This window comes from Diabrotica undecimpunctata, chromosome 7 (assembly GCF_040954645.1).
Source record: "Diabrotica undecimpunctata isolate CICGRU chromosome 7, icDiaUnde3, whole genome shotgun sequence".
Taxonomy (NCBI): Eukaryota; Metazoa; Arthropoda; class Insecta; order Coleoptera; family Chrysomelidae; genus Diabrotica; species Diabrotica undecimpunctata.
Genome location: NC_092809.1, coordinates 22,769,270 through 22,795,086, shown reverse-complemented (window position 1 = coordinate 22,795,086; position 25,817 = coordinate 22,769,270). Strand labels below are relative to the sequence as shown.

Below are 25,817 nucleotides of genomic sequence, written 5' to 3'. Positions count from 1 at the left end.
ACATGCGGTGCATCAGCTTCCGATATTTTCTATTTCTCTTCGCCGAAAAAACGCCACTCCACGTTCTATGAGATCACTCGTTAAGCCATGACGTTCTTTTTCAACCTGGTCCCCTTCTTCCGCCTATCTTACCTTGTATTATTAAATAAAGAGGATATATTATATATCCCTGGATAACGCATAACATGGCCAAAATATTCCAGTTGGATATGTTTTAACTGTTCTGACCACTTCTCTCGATTTTCTCCATCTTAAAATCTCTGCATTCTCTTCTTCTCCATACGTATTCTAATTTCTTTGCTCATGTCTCAGTTTTCATTTAGATTACAAACAAGATAAGTGATACTGTTGGTTTTCTCCAGTTGTTCTCCATAAGCTGTGGCGTTTTACTGACAACCATCACCTTTGTATTTGTAGTGTTTGGCTTCAGTCCATATTCGTCACACGTTGTGGTATAGTAGGATCGTTTAAGCCTGTCGCATAAGTAATAAAAGTGTCTGTTCAGATTTTCCTCAGGTAGTCAGCGGTTCTCAAATTAAAAATGTACGGTTTTCTTAATTTGATAATACGACATTAGGGATTTTTTTTAATAAAATAACTTTGTATTATGTTTTATAATAATTGAATATCATAATGTAAATTGATAAACATTGAGTATGAAATATACAGGGTCATTCACGCAACATGTTGGTTAAAAGTTTTCAAAGTTCTGGTCGTCACTGGTTTCTGCAAACTTGGAATAATGGGTTATGCAAATCATTCTTCATATTTTAAATATTTGCATTCTTCTAGCACTTCCGGTTGTACCGGAAGTCGCCATTAAGTTTCTTATTTTAAATAGAAACTATGCTTTTTATTATTTTTTTAGAATCTACGTAAAATTCTGGATCGATTTTTATTGGGATACCATTCTCGAAAAAATAGCCGTTTTTGAGATATTTAAAGTTTTTGAAAAATTTTTCATATTACACATGCAACTTCAAAAATTAATATTGTGGTTAACATTTATGCTGAAAAAACAAAAATTCTTTTTCAGCGTGTACTAAACTCTATTTTTATTTAAGCATAAAAAAATTTGCCAATGTTAATACTGGATTTTCAAAATTTTGTATTATATTTTTATTTTTATATATTTTATAAATATATCTATAAAAATATATATCTATATAAAACAAAGACTTATTACTACTTCCCACACACACCTTCCCAAACCCACCGAGGTAGGTTGTCCTCCTGCGGTACAACCAGCCCCGGCTTTCCTCCGCCCCCTGTTCTTTGGAGCCAGGTCTCGACTGTTTCGCGGTATCCCCCGTCAGGCAATGGGAGATTTCCGTGTATTTACATTTAAGTGGTAGGTTAGCCGATTTGGCTTTATCAATACCGGTCAAAGCAATTGTTCGGCGATCTAATGATGGTTGTGTGTGCCCACACAAGCCAGTCATTCGTCCAGTCATGTCCTTATCTACCTTACTTGCTAATCTAATTTTTTTGGTGCTTGCATTCAAGAGCGTCGTGCGGCATGCCTCCGGCTCTCTCCTGCGTGCGGTTTTTGTTTTTTTTTGGTGTTTGGTACCCTTTTGTGTTAATTTTTCTATCTACGTCTTAATCTATAGACAGGTATCATCACTATCTGACTCGCTATCCGATTCATCTGAGTCTTCATCATTACGAATAATTAAAGGTCTTACTTCATCAATAATTTCTTCTATTTCATATGACTCTAAAATTTTTTTTTTCAGTATGCTCAATACATTTCCGCCATTGTTCCTCATTGACTTGGTTTAGTGCATCTTGCAAGAGTTGTAAAACGCTGGCTTCGTCGGTGGTCTTACATGCATGTTTATCATAGTAGTTTTTAGTGATGCCCCACACCAATTCAATTGGATTGTACTGGCAGTGATATGGTGGTAGTCTTAGGACCTCATGACCATATTTTAGTGCCATTTGGTCAACGACAAATTTTTTCTCAGTAATGTGTTCTTTGCACTTATTTAATAATTCAGCTTTTAAAACTAGATGTTCGTGTTCTATATTTTTCTCCGACAGCCACTTTCTTAAGTCTTCTTTTTTCCAGCTGCTTGTGGGAAACTTTTCCTCCTCTCTGGTGTGATACGAAGCATTTTCTAAGACTATTAATCGGATTTTCCAGATTTTTTAATAATTTTTCCTAAAACCAACGTTCAAAAATATCGGCGTCCATATTTCCGTGGTAATCATCAGTTTTTTTTTGTCGAAGAAAATATAAGACTAGCATTGGGTATAAAACCTTCCGTATTTCCTGCATGCAATATAATATATCTTTGCCATTACTGGCACTAGTACTCGAATAGCATTATCATCACAAAACATTCAGTTTGCGTTTTTTCACTATTTATAAAAAAATTGTTTTGGTAGCGTAACGGATTTCAAATGCAGTCCATCTAATTTACTTACCGTTGCACGTTATTATCATTGACAGAGATCGAAGTTGACATAGTTGCCAAAGTATAAAAAAATCCTGAATCCATTTTAAGTCAAATAGGTCACATAATTATTGCAAAAGTGGATTATACAACAAAATAAATTAATATTTAATGTAAATAAATAGAAACAAAACAAGAGCTAAAAAATAATCTTATTAAAAACAATTTGAGCCGCTTGTATGCGTCGTATAAAGATGTAAAAGGGAATACTTAAACAAAAACAACACTTTTTTCGTAACTTACTTACTTTGAAATGTTTTTATTACAACTCAATTTTCAAATGCTTTTTTCTTTTTTCTTCAGATTTATTTAAATTTCGGTTTTCTGATCAATAGTGATTAGATAGAGATCAATTATTCGATTTCTTTACAACTATTTAAATTCTAAGGTGACATTTTTGAAATAAAACACACTAATTTTGTTCTAAAAAGAACAGATTTAATTAAATAGGTAAAAATATAAAGCAAGAGGTATTCACTTTAAAATTCAAAATAATAAAGTACAAAAAGTGTCAACACCGCAACTGTCAAATAAGTGTTACCAATTTATGCCAAAATATCACCTTCGTTCGATTACAGTTACAGTGTGTTCCGAACAAATGTTCTTCATAAAACGCTTTATAATGCATTTATACAAATTAAATGAAACATATTATTGTGTATTTCTTCAAGTTAACATTAATAGAATGGAATCCTGGTACGGCCACGTCAGAAGAGCGGACAGAGGACGCTGGATAAACAAAATCACAGAATGGAGCCCGATTGGAAGAAGAAAGAGAGGAAGACCCCGAAGGTCATTCAGAGATGAAATCGACGAGGCTATGGAGAAAAGAACCCTGCGAGATGGAGACTGGAATGACAGGGAAAATTGGAGAAAACGGTTGAGTGAAGGAAGACAGTGAAAACTGTGGAAATCCTTAGTAGTAGTAGTAACATTAATAGAAATCTTTAAATATTATTTCTACGCGTATATAATAAAATATGTCTAGTGGCTGTAATGCCAGTGTACTCGGCAAAGTGATTCTAAAAAAGAACACAACTACCGCCTAAATATTTCGTGTTGGTATCATGTGACCTCACGGGCGGATGACGCGCAACGGTAAGTAAATTAGATGAAGTATAGATGTTAAATATTAGTGGGGACAAAATGCAGCGCTGTCTTACTCCTCTTCGTGTTTGATGTTTGAAGCTCTTCAGAATTATTCTGGCCAATCCTGATGTTTGCACGTTGATGCAAGTAAACATTTTTAATAATAAGTTGATACATAGGTCTTTATAGTCAATATCTACCTGCTGAAGAATGGCTATAATTTCAGTATGTTTTGGTATAATAAAGTCATATTAAAAAAAATGGAGCAACGGGTATTGCTAATTACAATGACGATGGATAATGTGATTAATCATAAATGCAATTCTAATATAGACTGATAGATTACAATGACAATTTTTAATTTTTTTTCGTTCTGATTAATTTTGACATCAAATAAATGTCAAACATTACTATGATAAAATATAACTTTATTTACTTATTCTATTTAATTTATGATATTAACATTATATAAACAATAAATTTGTATGTTTTAAAATTGTATTTTATAAAAAACTTTCGAAAAACGAGGCACAAGCAAGATAATAAATCATTTTACAGATAAAAGATTAGTTCAACTAGATATTGGAGAATTATTGGAACCCGTAAATTGTTGTTTTGACTGCAGACTAGATAAAAACAAATATAAAAACGAACAAAATGTAATGTATAATAAATAAACAATAATATATTTTTTGTATCTGGAACCGCAAGCATAGGCTTTTATTAAAGTTTGGCATTGTCACCTCGGGGGAACAATTAAGGGTCTAACCACCTTCTGAAATCCCCGGGTGCTTTGTAGAGGGCTTCGGAGTTAACGTCGAGAGCTCCTCTACTTTAAGTCCATTTTCGGGTTATGGACTTGTAAATATTTCGGTGTCTTGCCTTGAAAAAGGCAAGATGTTTCTTACATGACAATTTCTTCTTCGAAATAAAACACCAAGTTAAGTTGAAACAATTCTCAGCCACAGAGTATGGAAAATAAATGCAGGAAGCAGAGCCCCGAGAGCACTAAGCTCTCGGAGAGCCCGTGAGGGACTGACTTGGCTGACCTGAAAATCGCCAATATTTATATGCGCTGCTCGAGCGATAAATAGGGATTTCCAGGTCAAGAGCCAATGGGAAAATTCGAGGCGGGGCGATGCGCATCGAAATGCGTACTAGTCCACAGACTATGGCATTCGATGACATCCCCCCTCCTCTGGAGACTCTGCGGCTGGGAAAAAATATTTATTGATTTAAAAAATACACAAGAAAATATGCATAAAAATACAAGTAAAATGTTCATAAAATGTTCAAAAAGAAATTCACACAACACTGCACTACTTACAGGCGGAAATCGGTGGTGATGACGGCATCTCAAGCTTCTACAGGTCCATCCTCGGTCGGTGTGCCAACTCCTCCAACGGGCTCGTCTTCTTCTCTGTCGTCCGGATCCCATCTGCCATATCCAACGGGGTTTCGTAGAGTACCAGTGTGCTGAAGCCTACGTGGTCGTCCAACCACTTACGGTAGGGGGGCGATGACTGGGTCTACTCCGGGACTTCCATCGGCATCTGGGGCTTCTAACTTCGAATAAGCCTGGCTCGTCAAAGGTGTCTGCACGTCGAAGCCGTCAGATCTGCAGAAGGCCTCGATGTCGGAGTGTTAGACTATTGCTTTCTAACACTACGTGGTTCTCCCCATTCTTTTCTTGACTTCAACCCATGTTGAAGTCAATGGTGTGTTGCCTTCTGTGAATTCGAGCTGGGTCGTGGGTTCGGATTTTAACCACGTTGTCGGGCGCCATGTCACCTCGGGGGAACAATTAAGGGTCTAACCACCTTCTGAAATCCCCGGGTGCTCTGTAGAGGGCTTCGGAGTTAACGTCGAGAGCTCCTCTACTTTAAGTCCATTTTCGGGTTGTAAATAAAACATTTCAGAATAAAACAAAAATATTATATTCTGGCCTATAATAAATTGAGACAAAACTACCACAGATTATTTATTTATTTATTTATTTATTTATTTATTTATTTATTTATTTATTTATTTATTGATTTATTTAATTATTTATTTATTTATTTATTTATTTATTTATTTATTTATTTATTTACTTATTTATTTACTTATTTATTTATTTATTTATTTATTTATTTATTTATTTATTCATTTATTTATTTATTTATTTATTTATTTATTTATTGAAGTTATACTTCTATACGCGCGCTCCACGTTTGAAATTTGTACGGGAGTGAATTGGTAAAATCATTACATATGTAAGATAATGAGTAAGAGAGAGACAGAAGATATATTTTCTCCCTCTTTCTCTCTCGAGAATAAAAATGTTCCTTTTGTATATATATGTATTTAATATTATATATATATATATTAAATATCAATATAATAAATCACTGTATGACCGAGAACTGTCATCAATTTTGAAATACGTTTGTGTCATGTCTAATTGGCAAATATTTTACGTGTTTGGTTCATACGCTGGTGTATGTGAGTTCGAATCCCAATATGAATTTCCTTTTTTATTTTTGAAATATTTAAAAACCCCACGTTAGTCTTATTAAATATATGTAATATACGCAAAAATGCAACATAATCCGAGTTGTTGGTTTTTTATTTTTATCTTCCACAAACATTTTTTGAAGTTATACTTCTATACGCGCGTTCGCATTTGGAAATTTGTGTGTATTCGTATATATTGAGTAAATCGTATATATTGAGTATTCGTATATAATCATTACATATGTAAGATATAGGTAAGAGAGAGACAGAAGATATATTTTCCCTCTCTTTCTTTCTCGAGAATAAAAATATTCCTTTTGTAAACATATTTAATATTTATTAATATTATTATTTTTTTATTATAATATTATCATGGTAAATTAAACATCTGCGTAAATTATGTATATTGTCATTTTTAAATACTTATGAATATTGCATTTTAATTTGTATTGTATTATAATATTGAATTATGTGGCTGTGTATTGTATTGTATTTTTATATTAATAACAAAATTAACAATTAATTTTACTGCAGAGTATGTGTAATTTTTTTTGCATTCAACTCCTTTTATACATATATGAAAATAAAAATATATATTTTCATTAAAATATTGATTTAATCCTTCATTTACTTACTATACTCCTATTACAGGTCAAATGTTTATAAACAGCAAACGATGCACCATATACCTGTATACCTAATTCTTTTTTTCTTTCTGCTCTCTCTTACCTATAGCATTACATAATGTAATGATTGTGCAGATTGACTCCCATATAAATTTGTAACGACGAACGCGTGCATAGAAGTATAACTTCTACCGGCAGTCCCACTGGACTGCCACACCCGTTTTTTTTATTTATTTATTTATTTATTTAATTTATTTATTTATTAACGGGAACCCCCCTTTTCACAATTAAATTTCGAGTATAAATATAAAGAATCATCAAGTCGAAGAATAATCACTATGTCGAAGAATAATCAAAACAATAAATAGCAACAAGAGATAAATACCTACATCATAAAAGTGAATACATTGAAAACAAAAATATGGAATCTACAAATTTTTTAAAACTAGTTGAATGATATGCTTAAAACGGGCAAAGATATAGTAAAACCTACACCCTCATCACTGAATACTTTGGAAATACTAGTAATTGAATTATATTGATGATTGAAAGGTACCTGTGAATCAAAGAAGGTGTGGTTATTTTTGAACATTAGACAGGCATAATTGTTTCAAATGCAAGCAAGCAGAGCATAATGCTTTACAATGTACTGTTTCACTTTCACTATTTTTGAATATAATACCTATAGTAAGCAATATTTAATCAGGTAACATATCTCGTGCCCCAACTCCACAAACTCCTACTGCTGGAATCACTACAGCCTCTTCTTCCAATATCTCACACTCGGCCAACGCACACAGCTCGCAAATAAAACAAAACTTATCCCCAGATATAATCTGGGATATCATCTTCGACACAAAATCCAGAACTGTCAAACCACCCGTCTCTCAGCCTATCAATATCCCTACGAATTTTGAGGTAATTGAAAATGCGTTGTTGACAATACAAAATAAATGCTGATCTTTCCTTAACATAAAATATTTCACATAAACCTACTGTTTCCGCGGATTCTTACCGCTTCTCTGAGGATGTCCAATTCGCAACTCCAACTTTAATTGAGAAAAAAAGAGCAAAACAGAAAAAAACCGGAAAGAGAAAATAAAGTTCTCAGACAAAAAGTATAAACAGCACTTTTTTTTGGTGTGCAGATGAATTGTTTAGCGACGTTTTTATATAGACTGTTAATATTCTTCTTTTCGTTTTCAAAATCGTATAATCATTCAAGATAGTGTACATTTCACAAAATTACAAAAGGTCAGTATAATATGTATAATATAAGACAGTTTCTTTTGATTAATTTAATTTAATTTAATTTGAGTATCTATAACAATGTTGTGTCATAAAATTAACTTATTAATGTGAATTACCAAAAATTATATATTTATGTATTGTTATAATTTGTTATTAGACGTATGAAAATAAGTAAACACGTGAAGAAAAATGTTTATCACTGGTGTACATATACAGTGTGGAAACCACTTTTGGAATAAAATTGTTTGTGTCCTTATTTTAGAAAATAATAAAAAACGTTGAGATACTTTACTTTTAAATTTAAATGTGCGCTTTTTAAACATAAATTAAAATGTACAGGGTGATCCACGCAAGTCTGGCATAGTCCATAATCTGTATTTTAAATGGAACACCCTGTATATTTTTATGTTTTTAAAAGCTCCTTAACAACCTGATCTCAACGAGCTATATCATGTAGAGTCTATTATGAATAATACAAGGTGAAATTTTGAAATTAAATATAATTTTCTTGAAGACAATTAATTCATAGAATACCCGAGGTAATTGATTGCATTACATTAAAATAAATGCTCAAAATGTTCTCCACCTTGTTGTTGGTAATAACACAATCTCCTATAAAACTCGTCTCGAACTTTGTTTAAAATTTTAGGTGAGATATTCCGTATTTCTGTAGTTATCCTTTCTTTGAAGTCTTCAATGCTAGTTGGTTGTATTGCATATACTTTGTTCTTGAGATAAACTCACAGAAAAAAAATCCAAAGGCGTAAGATCTGGCGACCTAGCTGGTCACTTAATAGTACCATTTTGTCCAATCCATTTATTGAAGAAGATTTCATTCAAGTAATTTCTCACCAATAAAGCATAATGGGGTGTTGCACCGTCCTGCTGGAACCAGACAGTTTCATGCAGTAGGGTTGGATCTATTGGATTTGGATATAAGTTAGCCAACTGAGGAAGAGCATCGTCTGTTAGCTGTTTTTCCGTTGTCAAATTACCATCTACAAATATAGGACCAATAATATGATCTCTTATAATACCTGCCCAAACATTCAACTTTTGAGGATACTGAGTCTCACGCATCCAATGAGGATTCTCCGCTGACTAATATCTACAGTTTTGTCGGTTTACCTCTCTGTTCAATGTAAATGTTGATTCATCACAAAAAAGAATTGTGCCAAGAGCTATTTCATTTGTGTTAATTTTATTCATCATTCTTTCGCAGAAATCCATTCTACGATCTGGATTGTCTTCTGTTAGCTCCTGCGCAAAAGTCAATTTATATGGATGACATTTTTCTTCATTGGGACACCTAAGGACAGTTGTGTGACTCACATTATTTTGACGTGCAATTTGACGTGAACTTGACGTTGGATTCTCCCAAATATCCACTTTCACCTCATCTTCAATGAAGTTCGTTTTTCTTTTTAATGGTTTGACATATCCAAGTTCTCTGAATTGTGCATAAATTTTAGACACAGTACCTTGTGCAATATGAGACAACTGAGGATACCTCTGATTCAATAAGTTTGCTACTTCAACTTGACTTCTACAATTCTCCCCATAACCGATCATCATTAAAATCTCAATTCGGTGGGTCTCAGTTAAATATTTCATTTTTCATTTCTGCAAAAAATTAGCTTTTAATTAGGAATTTATTATTTTATTGTAAAATGTCAACACACCAACAACTGATTGATAACAATCCGCATTATTTACTGATTTAGTTTAAGTAACAGACTATCTAGACAGTTTTAACCTATTCATGACAAAAAATGTTAACACGGTTACTAAACAAAAATTTTCCCCTATATACTGACACTTAGAGTAGACGTGTATTGTCTGTATTTAGCTAATTTAAAATAATACCATAACACGTGATAAATTATTAATTTCAAAATTTCACCTTGTATTTTATTCATTATAGACCCTACATGATATACTTCGTTGAAATCAGGTTGTTAAGAATCTTTTAAAAACATAAAAATATACAGGGTGTTTCATTAAAAATAAGGATTATGGACTATGCCAGACTTGCGTGGATCACTCTGTACATTTAAATTTATGTTTAAAAATCGCACATTTAAATTTAAAAGTTAACGTGTCCCAGAGTTTTTTATTATGTTCTATAATAAGAACACAAACAATTTTATTACATAAGTGGTTTCCACACTGTATATGTACATATGAATATTTACATATATATATATATATATATATATATATATATATATATATATATATATATATATATATAGTTATATTTTAATAATCATCTAATTTGTAACCAGTTTTCACTTCTGTCGGCACTCCCCCAGTGCCAATTTTTTTTGTCTATTCTTTTTATTGTATATGTAAGCAAAATAGTACATATGTTAGCTTATTTTTTTCTAGTAATTTATACTAATGTAATCTTCGTGCAGTATCAATAAGAAAATAAATGTGTAACTTTAAAACTTTGATCGCCTGTAACTCAAAATGGCATCCGCATAACATAGAACTTTGTTATTCCAAAGCAACGATGTTCTTATTGGCTATTTATAGCTGACCTTATTTATTTAAAGCATCCTACTCTTAACTCCCACTAAATTTTTCCTCTACCTTAAATCATGTGACACTTGTGAACCACTGGCATGAAGCAAGCTAGACCGATTCCGAAACGCATTAGTTAGCGAAAGCGGTTGAATTGAAAGGTTTTGTAAGTTCTAGTTTTATAAAAAAAAATAGCAAAATGAGTAAATTCGTTGTTTTATTGACATGTTTGGCATTTATTAGTTATGGTAAGTGTTCTTTTATTTTTTATACTACAACTTTTTTTTGTAATTCCCATCATTAATAATTATCCAAGCGTATACACATGTGTAAAGAAGTTTTTATAATTATGTATTTTTATGTAGTTTATTGTTGTTATTTTTTTATTAGTTCCGGAACTTTAGTTTTTAAAATGGTGCTCATTTAAGACAAATTTTACTATTACATTGAGTACTCAATTTTTTATTCGGATGTATTGTTCTTTGTGTCGAATTTAATCTTTATACATTCATCAAGTTTTTATTGGAACTATTTATAAATAAACAGTTAAAACATCAAACTCATTATTTTGTTCAGAACTTAACAACTTTCGTCTATTTAAAGATTTGACATCAACACACAACTTTTCGAGCCCGATGCGCCCATACTAGCCGGTCTCTAATAAATATTCGAGACAAAGTCAAGTAATAAATTTAAACTTAGAGGATATAATTGTTTTATAATATATTATATATACGATTTTTTGTTATAAAAATAATTTTTTTAATACTAAAAAACTGATTTTATTTTGATTAATGGACGTTTTTCATATTTGGTCCCAGTGAAGATAGCCTCAAATTAGCTGTCAATTAACTATCACAGAACGAAATATTGCGTTGGCATGTTGCCATGTTCTTGTATTGTATATGTTATATGCTTCAAATACAAAGAGATAAAGCTTTTAAAATGTACATTTTTACTATATTATTTTATAGATTCTGCAATTTTATACCTTATATAAAACATTGTTCTGAAGCTATTTTCTTGTGGCATTTTAAATTAATTTATATTTAAATGGGAATAAGCCACAATTAAAGGTTAAAATACGTTTATTGACGTTTCAATTTCCACTTCGGAAATCGTTCTCAAAATACAAAATTTGAGAACGATTTCCGAAGTGGAAATTGAAACGTCAATAAACGTATTTTAACCTTTAATTGTGGCTTATTCCCATTTAAATATAAATTAACTTATATAAAACATTTATGAATTAATATTTGTTTTGTTTGATATTAATTGCAATTAGTTACTAGAAAGTTTTTTTGGCAATTGCCCTTTGATAGGTTAGCGGAGAGATTTGGCAATAGAGTCAGAACTCTCAAAAGACTACCGTCTTTGTAACTTTATTATTTATACTGATATTTTATTATTTACTTTTAAAAACTTTTAAAACTATTTACTTTTTCTTTTTTTTTTGGTAATTGTTAAGTATTAGTTTTTAAATATCTTATTGCTTTTGATTACGTATGTTTTATTTGTAATTTAAATTTCAACACTGCCAAACACCAATATTTCATTCTGTCAAACCCATTTGAGGCTATCTTCACTGGGACCAAATGTGAAAAACGTCCGATTTAATAAAAGTATATGGAAAAATTGGTTAAAAATATAATTTAATAATGTTTATAAATAAAATTTATTTAATATAATTATATTATATAAATAAATAAAAAATAAAAGCGACTTAAGAAAAGGTTTGTACATCCTGTAGTCATTAGCTGCTTTGTTTTGGATAATTTTGGAATGAAAATACGATAAATGTTATTATTTTAAAATTGTATCGCAATTTAAAAAAAGAAAGAGGAAATTTAGTCGTAGAACCCGAGATATGTCATTTTTTTTAAGACCGCTCTATTTTGAGACCGTGTTGGATTTTTTGGAGAGAGCGGCTGGCCCTTCAGTCGGCTACCCCGACTCAAAGTTTAAAAGTGCCATTTTTATTAAATCATTTTGTGTATACCTACGTATAATTGTAATTTTTTTTAACTTTTTTCCATAGGTTATTAGTATACGTTTTAACAAAGAAAATAAGCCCCGGATTATTGAGATCCGTTCAGTCAAATTATCTGGACCAACCTTAGCAATTACCTCAAACAGCGAGTTTGTTTATTTTGCAATAACTGTTTTGTTTATAAACCGACTTTAATTTAGCATATCTCATTTTGTGGATCTTCTTTCTGAAAAATTTGTCTGTTGACGCCAAATCTCTAAACAGATAAGTTTTTAAATTATGACCAAATAATGAGTTTGAAGTTTTGGTTGTTTATTTAAAAATAGTTGCACTAAAAACTTGATGAATCCCTAGATCAGAATCTTTTTGTTGTGTATCTCATACTACACCTTTCAACTGTCAAATCTGTCTATACACTACTTGTGTCGAGTAAAAAACTAACTTTATTGACCGATACAGTTTATTTTCGTTGGACCGAGAAGTGCCTTTTTGGCACTTTCATTAGCAATGGTTTAATATATATGAAGGGTCTCGGGAGAAAACCATGATTGTCACAAAATATTTTATTGAAAAAAATGAATTTTACAGTTAAATACCGTGTAAAAACTAAAATATGTGCCTGATATATTATATTCTAAAACATTTATCATTAACATTTACTACTAAAAACTAGTACTTAAAACTAAACCAATAAAACAAACAGTTTTTGTCAAAAATAGGAAAACATTAGTCAGTGTTAATCTTTTATGGAAGAAAATCATCAAGTCCAGGTGCGTTTCTTGTCTGAGCCAAACGTTTCTTCATTATAACAGGCTGCAATTCCTCAAGATTTGAGTTATTGACAGTTCCTTTGTTGTTTTTTTTTATCTTCATTTCATGAGGCATACTCATGTACATTTCTTTTGCTTGTTTGGATTCGCAAAACTTTGACAAAAACATTATGTCTTTGAACTAGTCTTCGTTAATAGCAATAAAGTTGAAGTATGATGGGTAGTTCCAATTCCGAAGGTGACAATTTATCGAACTTTTTAGCTTGAACGGAAGAACGGATGGGGTCCTCAAGTTTGCTACCATTATATGCATCTCGGTGAAATACAGTGCGAACATGAGTATTAACACATATCACCTCTTTAATTTTTTGCATAGCAAAAGGAGCTTTTTTGACATATCTATCGTTAAAAAAGTCCATCCCTTGATGAAATACTGAGATACTGAAATCTTCCTACTAATCAGCAGGCGTTTCCATTCTTTTTTTAAGCTTAGTAAGACCCATATTTTTACTACTGATACCATGTAATGAATAAACTTTACCACTGTATAGTTTTTGTTTTGTCCACCTGCTCCGTTACATAAAATGTGTAGATTTTGAACAATTGGGGACAAATGATGGATAATAAAATCGAAAAGAAACGAACACGCTTCATTTGATCCCTTTTTAGCAATAAACTCTTGATATGTATAAAAATTAGCGTTTGATAACACATAGATGTAAAAGAGTAAATCGAGAGCTATCGGCGGTAATATACATCATTGGTGGAGATATTCGGCAAGGAAACATTTTTTTGGAAGTCCATAGCTATAACTTCATAATTCTTTTCTATTCGTGCCCTTCTTTTGCTTTCATTTTTTCATAAAACGCTTGAGCCCTACGAAGATGGAGCTCCCTAAGTGCTTTTAATTTGGTTATTTCAGTACTTCCACTTTTCTGGTCTGTTTCAGCTGCTTTCATTTTTGCAGTAATTCCGTCACATTGACTGCGGGTATCCGATTGCGGATAACCGAAACTAATGTTATATTTTTGTCTTAAAATTTCTCTGTAAGTTTGATAAAAAATTTTAACTTCCGGATATTTTTCTTTAAACAGAGAAAATATTTTCATTATATTTACAGTTTCAGGCAAGTAGGTTTTACCTTTATTATCATGTTAGCTATAGTGACTACTTCTTGTTTTAAATGACTGGATATGCTGGTGAATACTATTAACACTACTGGGCTTCAGTTTGTTATAATTTATTCCGCTCCTTTAATCTTTAGGAGCCGTGCCAGACTGCTTTAATTCTTTCTGTAGATGTTTAAGTTTTGCCCCTGTAATACCATGAACTGCACGTAAAAACTTGGCACAAACTTGTACTTCTTCGTAATGTTTTTTTCTCATCCTCAGCATTAGCAGTTGACCTTAGCTGAACTCTGAACCTGTACATATAGGCTGCATCATGATATATTGCATCATGTATATTTTTGGCCATAGATCGGCGCCTCTGTACATTTACTAATGATATAAGAGAACACAAATACGCATTTTGTTCATAATGAGATATCAATGAATTAAAATGATTTAAAATTCTTTGTCTATTCATTTCATTTACTGTGTGACAACACTTCAAGCGTTTGCATTTGCAGAATTCACCAAACTCATGTGACTGAAGCTTAATTTTTTTCATGACTTCGTATAACCTGCCCATTTTCTCTCTTTTTAGTGGATGTTTCCACTATCTGTCATAATTGTTTTAAAAAATTAAATAACTAAACAGAACTGCACAAGCACGTGGTTATAACGATGTATTTACTACACTGACAAGTGACAAGACCGTTTGCAAGACCAGGATGCCAATTACATTTTCTGGCGCTGTTGAGTGGACATTTAGTGTTTCAGCCGTTTACACGTAGACATGCACGGTTTTCTACCGATATAGGGTATTTAAAAACTGTAATAACTCGTAACACGCACTGTTCTTCCTTATTTGAAATGTCCAAACATAGATATTAACAAAACTTACTAGATGGCGTAAGTACTTAAATCAATTTTAGTTAATTTGTGACATTCATGGTTTTCTCCCGAGACTCTTCATATTTTTTAGTTTTCTGGTACATGTTAATGATACTGTTAAAAATATAAATATGTTGTGATGGACCTTCTTTATATGGAACCACTATCTACTGGACAATTAAACCAATTAACTTTTGTATTTTTTTATTTCTTCATTGACTGTAATAAATTTTAGTGATTTAATACTTATATATTGAGGGCACATCGATTGATCTAAGCTGTGATGTCAGATAACTAATGTTACAATCATATAATAATTCAAAAGGTTCTGAAACTGTTACTGTTATAATAATAATTTTCATTAATAAATCCGTAAAATAGTTTCGAAACACAATTCAGATTTCTGCCTTAATCTGAGCCTTCTAAAAATTGCAAGGCAAAGCAGACATTGATAAAGATGTTAATAGAGACATGGGGAATCTAAAATTTGCATTACACGACATGTCTCCTCAACTAAGCAGAAATCATTAGCGAATTGGTTTCTTGTACTCATACAGAGTAGATCCGAATAAAATGAAAAAGACAGTCAACATTTGATTTCACGTACAAAGCGTCTATGTATCTGGTTATACGTATTTCGCCCTAATAGGGCTCATCAGAACAGATATTCATAGGCGTTCTCAACGTGAAAAATAAATCTTTTCTGTCTTTAAGAAGCAACACTAAAATGGCTTCGAAATGGACGCAATAGCGACATCTGATAATAAATCCGTAAAATAGTTTCGAAACACAATTCAGATTTCTGCCTTAATCTGAGCCTTCTAAAAATTGCAAGGCAAAGCAGACGTTGATAAAGATGTTAATATGTGAATATCTGTTCTGATGAGCCCTATTAGGGCGAAATACGTATAAACAGATACATAGACGCTTTGTACGTGAAATCAAATCTTGACTGTCTTTTTCATTTTATTCGGATCTACTCTGTATGAGTACAAGAAACCAATTCGCTAATGATTTCTGCTTAGTTGAGGAGACATGTCGTGGAATGAAAATTTTAGATTCCCCATGTCTCTATTAACATCTTTATCAACGTCTGCTTTGCCTTGCAATTTTTAGAAGGTTCAGATTAAGGCAGAAATCTGAATTGTGTTTCGAAACTATTTTACGGATTTATTATCAGATGTCGCTATTGCGTCCATTTCGAAGCCATTTTGGTGTTGCTTCTTAAAGACAGAAAAGATTTATTTTTCACGTTGAGAACGCCTATGAATATCTGTTCTGATGAGCCCTATTAGGGCGAAATACGTATACTATAAACAGATACATAGACGCTTTGTACGTGAAATCTTGAATGTCTTTTTCATTCAATTTTCATTAAATTTAAAAATAACAAATATTATTTATTATTTAAAATTTAAATAATATTCAAACGATTATTTCTACAGTTCTGAACGTGTAAATAGTGAATAGTGATGAAATCAAAAGCCTATTAATTCACGTGTTGGTCTTCATCGAATACAGGTCGTAAGTTAACAGCAATTTAATACGAGTGTTTCAAATCTTTAAAAATGTGATTGCAAAAAGTACGATAACTTGGCTGTTAAGTACAAACTATATATATATATATATATATATATATATATATATATATATATATATATATATATATATATATATATATATATATATATATATATAAGGTTCTTGAACTCCTAAGTGGAGCATAGAGCTTCAGTGAGAACGCACCATCGGGTTCTATTTTGCGCTAAGGCCTTCACCTCATTCCAAGACTTTCCTTGGCCTCTTATCTCGTCCATGATGGATCTTCTCCAAGTTTGTACTGGGCGACCTCTTTTTCTTTTCCCTTGGGGATTCCACTCTAGGGCAGTCTTTGCAATACTGGAACTATTTTTTCGGAGTTTGTGACCGATCCAGCCCTACTTTCTGGACTTAATTTCATTTTGTACCCTCTTTTGTTCGGTCAGGTATAGCAGATCTTCGTTTCTGATGGTGTTAGGCCAGAATATACTAACAATTCTTCGTAGACATTTGTTAACAAAGACCTGCAGTTTGTCTATGAGGGTGTTTGTCACTTTTCAGGTTTCACATCCGTAGAGTAGAACAGACATGACATTTGATCGGAATATTCGGATCTTTGTCCTTGTAGTATACTCGCCAGATCTCCAAACAGGGTTGAGCGTGCTGAAAGCTTGTTGGGCTTTTCGTATCCTCATACGAATATCGTCTTCTGTACCTCCGTTTTCTGTTATGACACTTTCAAGATACGTAAAGTTTTCCACATTTTCCACCATTTGAAAGTGTTTCCAAATGGTAAGCCAGATCTTGGAACCTTTGACCTAATAGGCAGATATCGTCCGCGTATTCTAGATCGCTTAGGCGTGTGGTTAACGTCCATTGTATCCCTCTTGTGTCGGAGTCTAGTTTGGAGAGAACATAGTCTATAGCTATGTTAAAAAGAATCGGAGAAAGCACGCATCCCTGTCTAACTCCAGTAAGTACGTCGAATTCGTCACTGTTGATCCCATTGTGTGTCACGCTGCATTTCGCATCAGTATATAGTGACTTTATAATAGAAATTATTTTTTTCGGGATGTTTCTTAGCTCTAAAATTTTCCATACAGCAGCGTGAGACAAGCTATCAAAGGCACGTTCAAAATCAACAAAAACCATGTATAGGGGTGTGTTCCATTCAACCGATTGTTCCAATATTACCCTCACAGTATTAATGTAGTCTATGCAGGAGGATTCTGGTCTAAAGCCTGCTTGATTAGCTCGAAACTCAACCTTTTTTGTTGTTCTTTTCAGTATGATGGTCGTGAAAATGTTATTTATGACAGTAAGCAAGTACAAACTACGTAAACATTATTTTGATTTTCTTATTTGGTTAAGAATTTAATAAGTCTGTCACTGAGTTGCAGACTGCAATCGGAGCTGACATTTACTTTTGTTTAACCTTTTCTTAATTTAACTATTTGCTTGTGGTTGTGATAACCAGGATCCCAACAAGATATTAAACACAACTTCACATACAAATAATACTCATGCACCCAGATCTTAAGCAGCTGCTACCTCTGCAAAATTATCTCTACCCCCTGTGCCTTCTCGAGACCGTGCAATTATCATGCCTTCTCTGCCCAATTCTGCACTGTTTGATTCTCTCTCGCTTGTTGTTTTTCCATTACTGAGGATCGTGATTTATTCCAATATTCCTAACAATTTTTCTCCATTGGTCTCTATCTTCAGCTGCTCTGAGAGCTTCGCAGAATGAGTTTCCAGTTGAATTCTTAATTTGGTAGGACCATAGGACCATAGTTGGTGATCGTCGTCCTCTTGATCTTCTCCCCGGAACGTTTCCAGAAACAATTAATCTCTCCAAACTATCGTTACCTCTGCAAAACCACGTGACAGAAAAATTGCAGACATATTGTGGACAGCCTTTTTTAATATCGAATTGGGTTAGAACGGAAACGTTTATCCTATGAGCTGTCCAAGATATACGCAGCATTCTTCTCCAGTACCACATCTTAAAAGCATCAAATTTTTGGGGTTCGCGTCCGCTAAGAGTCCAAGTCTGCTCCTTATAGAAATATTGAGAATACAAGGGCATTCACCAGTCTCATCTTGATATTTTGAGAGATAGATATGCATTTTTTGTCATACCAATACGTCTCCGAACTTCTGCTTCGCAGAAGCAGATGCGTGTTTTCAGATGACAACACGCATAGAACTAGGATTATCACTCTCTCCGAGAAAAACCAAATTAATAAAATTTTCCAGAAGGACCTCCACTCCCTAACCCCAAATTTTATTCAACAATTATCCACTATCTGTTGTTAATCAATGTAAAATTCTCGGTTTTACCTCGGTTTAATCAATGTACCGTGAATCTAATAAACCTCTCACCCAAAGACGACAATCTTTTCTACTTCCGTATGCTGCATCAACATCCGCAAATCCCTTTAATCCCGTTCATTCTCGAATTACCACAATGCCGTCTTCTTCCAATAAAGATATCCAACACTGTATCCTAAAAACTATACCTCCATTAATTTCTTCACTACTTAAAAATACTGACCTCCTTCTGAATAGTTCATTTCGTCTACCTTTCCTTCCCCTCTGGGCTAAAAATCTTCCTTCAATAGACACCTTACTTCTCCTTCTTTGAGTGCCTCTCCTATCGGAGATTGGATATCATTAGGGCGACTCTAATTTTATTTACTGCTGTTTTGAATAATTCGTTAGTGGTACAGCCAAACCACTCTCTTAAATTTCTCATCCAGGACATTCTTCTACGGCCTGGATTTCTGCGTCCTTGGATTTTTCCTTGCATTATATTTTGTAGGAATGTGTACTTTTGTCCTCTCATCAGGTGGCCAAAGTATAGACACCTTACTCACCATCTTTAAAAAACATGAATTTTATGATTTAGTTCTCTATACCGATTCTTCTAAAACTACCACTGGTGTTGGCTGTGCAGTAACTACTAAACATGAACTTGAAAGATCATCTCGGTTACCCTTAACACGCTGCGTTTACACAGGTGAACTATATAGTATTCTGTTGGCTTTTAAATATATCTCCCATCAAAACAGACATATTGCCATTCGTTCAGGTTCCCTTTCAGATATCGATTCAGTCAATACAATTTTCAATGTCCACCCATTAGTTTAAAACATTCATGACTTATACCAACACTTCTCTGCTCACGATGTAACAGTCTCTCTCATATGGCTGCCTTCTCATACTGGAATTACTGGTAATAAAACAGCAGATCATTTTGCCAAAGAAGCCACCAGCAATAGTACTGCAGTCACCTCAATTCAACTAGCTAACGATGTCCAACTCCTTTTCAAACAGTCAGTAGAGCATACTTGGCAAACTTGTCAAAAGAGCAAAACAACACTGTATGAACTCCAACCGTTCATTGGTCATCTCTCTCTGGACGTCCTAACTAGAAGAGAAGCATCAATTATTAGAAGACTCCGAATCAACCACACTAAACCATGGTTTCTTGATATTCCCAGGAACTCGTCCAACTTGCCACCATTGCAATATTTACTTGACTGTAAAACACATCCTCACTGACTGCAAACAATTTACACACAACAATTCAAATCTGTATAAAGCACATGACTTGAAATCTGCTCTTAAGGAAATGCTCAACAACCCTACAGAGATGAAAAAAGCTACAGTTTCTAAAAGCCGCTAAACTCTACCAGAAGATTTAACTTAATAAACATTAGTTAAAGTAACATAGAAGAAGAAACCCCAACGTAAGTGGACATGAAAGAGTCCGAACCAAAGAACAAAAAATGAGATTGATTTCATAATATCAAATCGGAAAGATATTGTTCAGGAAGTAACAGTATTGAATAAATTTTCAACAGGTAGCGACTATAGACTAACTAGAGCAAAAAACCACTTTTAACACTGAAGTTGAAAGAACAAAAATGATCCTCAAAAAGAAAAGTGGAAGGTGGCTGTTCCCAGAAGATATAACACTTTACGAAGAAAATATTAAGATTAGTTTGGATACACACGACTTAGAGAATATCAGCATCAATGAAATGAACAATAATATTACTCAAATATTGAAAGAAGCTGAAAAGAAATACTGTCCTCGTCCTGAAAACAATAACAAAAAATTAAGCCACAACACAAAACATCTTCTAGAGGAAAGAAGAAAACTTAGGGAAAATCAGGATCATAACCAAAATGAACTAAGAATTTTGAATAAGAAAATTAAAAAGGAAGTTAGAAAAGATCTGAGACGATACAATACGATGGAAATAACTAGAGTAATAGAAGAAAACAAAAGCTTGAAAGTACTCAGACAGAGCATGTCCATTGGAAGAAAAAACGTCCACAAATTAAGAAATGAACAGGGGCAAATCATTGAGGATAGAGTTGAAATTATGAACACGATAGAGAGTTTTTATAGACAACTATACAAAGAACAGCAATGTAACCGGAGTGGATCATTACCAAAGATAATCAATCAGGGATCTGAAATTTTACCGGACGTAACACCCAATGAAGTTCGAAGGTAAGTGCAAGAAATGAAAAACAATAAGTCCCCCGGAGGCGATGAAATAGTGGCAGATGCCTTGAAAGTGGCTGGAAAAAGATTATGGCAGGTCCTTGCCAAACTACTCACTAGATGTTTGCAGGAAGCAATAACACCAGTGGTATAACGCAGAAATTTTTATACTTTATAAAAAAGGGGATGCTATCGACCTCAGGAACTACAGGCCCATAAGTCTACTTTCACATATTTATAAACTATTTACAAAAATAATTACGAAACGACTAGAAAATAAATTGGAATTTTATCAGCCCATAGAACAGGCGGGTTTTAGAAAAGACTATGGAACAAACGATCACCTACTGGTAATAAAAAATCTTATAGAAAAATGCACTGAATATAATAAACCACTAGCTTTAATATTTGTCGACTATGAAAAGGCATTCGACACCGTAAATCAACAAAAAATGTTGGAAGCCTTGACAGAATGCCGAATTGACTATCGGTATATAAATATAATTAAACACATATACCAAAACGCAACAGCCAGTGTTAGAGTGGGTGATCGTCAAACTCAGAAATTCCCGATACAACGTGGAGTACGCCAGGGGGACACCATATCGCCGAAACTGTTCACTACGCTTTTGGAATATATATGTAAAAGGGCAAAACTGACCGACAAGGGCATAAACATAAACGGAGAAAAGCTTAGCCATCTAAGGTTTGCAGATGATATTGTACTAATAGCTGATAGGATAGATGAGGCCAATGAACTTTTAAATCAGCTCTACCTTTCCTCGCTAGAAGGGGAATTGAAAATAAATATATCTAAAACCCAGATGATGACAAATCTTGTAGTCAGCGAAGATATATGCGTAGGAACAAGATCCATAAACCAGGTAATGGCCTATAAATACCTAGGTCATGAGATTCGCATAGGAAAAGATAACCAAACCGTTGAGCTTCTCCGTCGTATAAGACTGACTTGGGCAGCCTTCGGCAAGCTGAACCATATTTTCAAATCGTCGGATATACCAATATGCCTTAAAAGAAAAACGTTTAATCAGTGTGTTTTGCCAGTGTTAACTTACGGTGCGGAAACGTTGACCATGACAAGGAGAACAGTTCAAAAAATCCGTGTGTGTCAAAGGGCGATGAAGCGTGCTATGTTGGGCGTTTCACTACTAGACAAGATCCCAAATCGCTAGCTACGACAAAGAACAGGAGTGGCTGATGCAGTAGAGAGAGTAGCAACACTGAAATGGAACTGGGCAGGTCACGTGGCTCGAATGACAGATATTAGATGGACAAAGCGGATACTGGAATGGAGACCAAGAGATGATGCCTACCGACGCAGAGGTCGTTCACCAACACGTTGTACTGACGATCTAAAACGTTGTCATAGGAATTGGATGCAAAAGGCACAAGATCGAAATAGATGGAAAATTATGAGGGAGATCTATGTCCAGCAGTGGATAAGCGAAGATTGAATGATGAAAGTAACATAACTATTATTTGTTTTCATTACTTATTATATAATTTAATATTATTTTGTTCCTGTACCAATGGCTATAGCTGTCGAGGTACTTTATGTAAATAAGAAAAAAAAATGTAGACAGTTAACTATTCTCAAAACCATTGTTATACATTTATGGAATAATGTACAATTCTGTGAAATACTTTGGTCTATTCATACTTCTGCATTTTTTAAATAGTTTTATTTGCGGTTAATTTGCTAAATATGAATATTTTATCATGACCCTATTTTATATCACATCGTCATGCATTTATGGTTTTTCGATGATTCATTTAATTTCTTAGTAGACCATGAAATAATAATTAACCATTGCATAGCAACTTAATATCACATATTTGCGATTATGAGATTCCTTCGTGGGATCCGTTAAAAAAGTACGAATGTTTTCGGTGCTTATTTAATAGTAGTGACAACTCTGATCGAGTCCTTGCTTGGAATTAGATACCATAAGTTGGAATATTACATCATGGTCACCGTCATTAGAATGTAATATTGAAGTTTGTACTAATTAATTTCACTCAGAGTTAATTCGTTTGATGCTATATTGGAGCATAAACATAATATTTTCTTTACAATATCTAGATCTTTTTTTTATGATAATTTCAATAAAAACTTTATATACAAATCAAGTCTTATATCAACCAAATGTTTTAATTCTAAAAATTCCTGAAATTATTTTAACTCTAGAACCGTATGGTTAATATTTTGGACATAAACTGTAAAGTTTATGTTATGTAAAGTTTACTGTCACCTATGACACCATATAAATATAACGTTAATTGCTACCACCAGAAGAGGAAACTAAATTTTATAATAAACTAAGAGTATTTTAGAAACATTTTATAATAAACTAAATTTTATACATTTAATGTTTTTAATTTAATGTCGCGACCTTCCCGTTTGCACTTCTTGGACAAAGGTGTCAACATTTATGGCCTACTAAAATATTGTCCTACACTTGTCCTACCCTCTTCTTTCCTAAAAACATCTAGCATTCATGAACGCAAAGATCTTGGAATTATTTTAGTCTTTTTTAGTCTTTCCTTTATATGTGGAATTACGAACTGTATGCCTAAGTTCTTTAAAAATGCACATCTTGGTATGTTTTTGTAACTAGCTTAATATTTGCTTTGTTCAAATTAAAAATAACATGTATTTTTTCTGCTATAATGCCGGAATGCTTTTATGGAATCTAAGATTCCATAAAACACTCTGAGAGACCACCTACAAGTTTTTCTTGCAAGTTTTTAAATGGCATAATTGGTCGTATATATCTACACCCCCTTTAGTATCATTGTAAAAAAGCACTATTTCCGGTTTCCTGGTGATTTGATGTATTATTCCATTTTTGTTCCAAGGTTGACAAGAGTACAGTTTTACCTTTTTTGGGAGAAAAAGATACCAGAATTTTGTTACAGTCGTACGCAAAATCTGAACTAAAAAAAGTTATCTTTTATTAAAGAAATGGTGGTGGTATATCAGGTTTATTTTTCCTTAAGGTACCAACCATAGTAAGTTTCTTTTTGAGTAACTTCTTTGCTAGATCAGGAGATGAACCAGTTGTCCATTATAACATTTCTATTAGTTCCATAAATACTTGCACATAACTTTAGGGCATATTGCATTGGTAAAGCGTCTGTACTAGTTCGGATTGCTTTTTCAATATAAGGAATTCCAGATACCATATGTAAAATGTTTAAGAATCACACATCATTACTATTTATATTATCTATTACTCGTAAATCGATGCATAGAGAGATTTTTAGAGAGTGAAAATTGAACGGTTGCCATTTTGATAATTTGGAACAGAACCGCACAAAATCTAAGAAATGATTATAGCTCAATCACAAAGATTCAAATGATGTAACATATTCTGTGTTGTCATTGAAGCAAAATGTTGATGACATCATTTTAACAGATTATATTAGTATTAAGCAATTAAAGTCACAAGTAGATTGGTTCAGTTATTGAAAAATTATACCGGTATATTTCGGAAGATCTAAGTATTATTATAAATATCTGGTGGCCAAATAATATTAAAAATAGACAGGTACAATAGTTTTTTAAAAACTAATGCTTCCAAAAATATCCATGACACAATTCGCTATATTTAGACAAGTTCGAATGTTTCTTTGAAATGTTTTACAATAAAATCTTGTTAGCTCAAGGTCATGGGCGTAGGGGAAACGTGGGTACACTGGGACGAAAAAATTTAGGTCTTCATATTTTTGTTTTAAAAATGTTTTTATTTACCAAAGTGTAGCGAAAAGACATGACTAGGTTAATTGATCATACATATGAACACTTAAAGTATCAAAAATATCGTATAGAAAAAAGTTTCAATCAAACAAAATAATAGGTGCAATTGCCCCGTCATCATCTGAATTTTCAAGGCCCATTGAACTATTTGAATCGTAAACTGAAAATTTTGAAGAAGAAGAGTCATCAGATTTTATCATTTTTTCTTCTTTGGAATCATTAACCTTTGACAATATATTTACCTTAACAGTTTCAACCGCCGTCTTCTTTATTCTAATTTTTTAGCTCGTCTTTTTCTGGTGTATCTATAGCGAGTATTGTCTTTCCCTTTCTTCTTGTTTTGCGTATTGCTGGTACGTTGGCTTTCTTTGGATGTCCTCGTATTTTCACAGGACTCACAAATTGTAATTCCATATCTTTTTCTGGTGTCTTTTTCCTTTGTTCGTCAAGTTGATGGAGCTGAATTTCACTAGTAGAAGTAGAAGGTAATTCTTCCAAGGATTCTGAGGGAGCTGTAGGGGTCATTATATATAATATATTTATATATATATATATATATATATATATATATATATATATATATATATATATATACTCACTAGTCTTCCGGGTTGAACTATGCCGATTATCATTGCACCGAGATTTCGACATCCTCTCTGATATCTTCTTCAGGGCTTCCGAGGTCTTAGTCTCCCGAGCCCCCAGATACTACTGCACTGATCACTATTCACTTCACTACTGTACTTCGCTTTCATGCGATTCGAT

General features: G+C 33.0%; 1 protein-coding gene across 1 annotated transcript in view; it reads left to right on the top strand.

The window, feature by feature from the left end:
- The first annotated feature begins 10,540 nt into the window (after nt 1–10,540).
- Nucleotides 10,541–25,817, top strand: part of LOC140446210 (uncharacterized) — a 36,442-nt gene continuing 21,165 nt past the window's right edge. Inside the window, exon 1 of the mRNA XM_072538747.1 lies at nt 10,541–10,701. Coding sequence (XP_072394848.1) covers nt 10,653–10,701 — 49 coding nt within the window. The 5' untranslated portion in view covers nt 10,541–10,652. The remainder of the gene's footprint in view (nt 10,702–25,817) is intronic.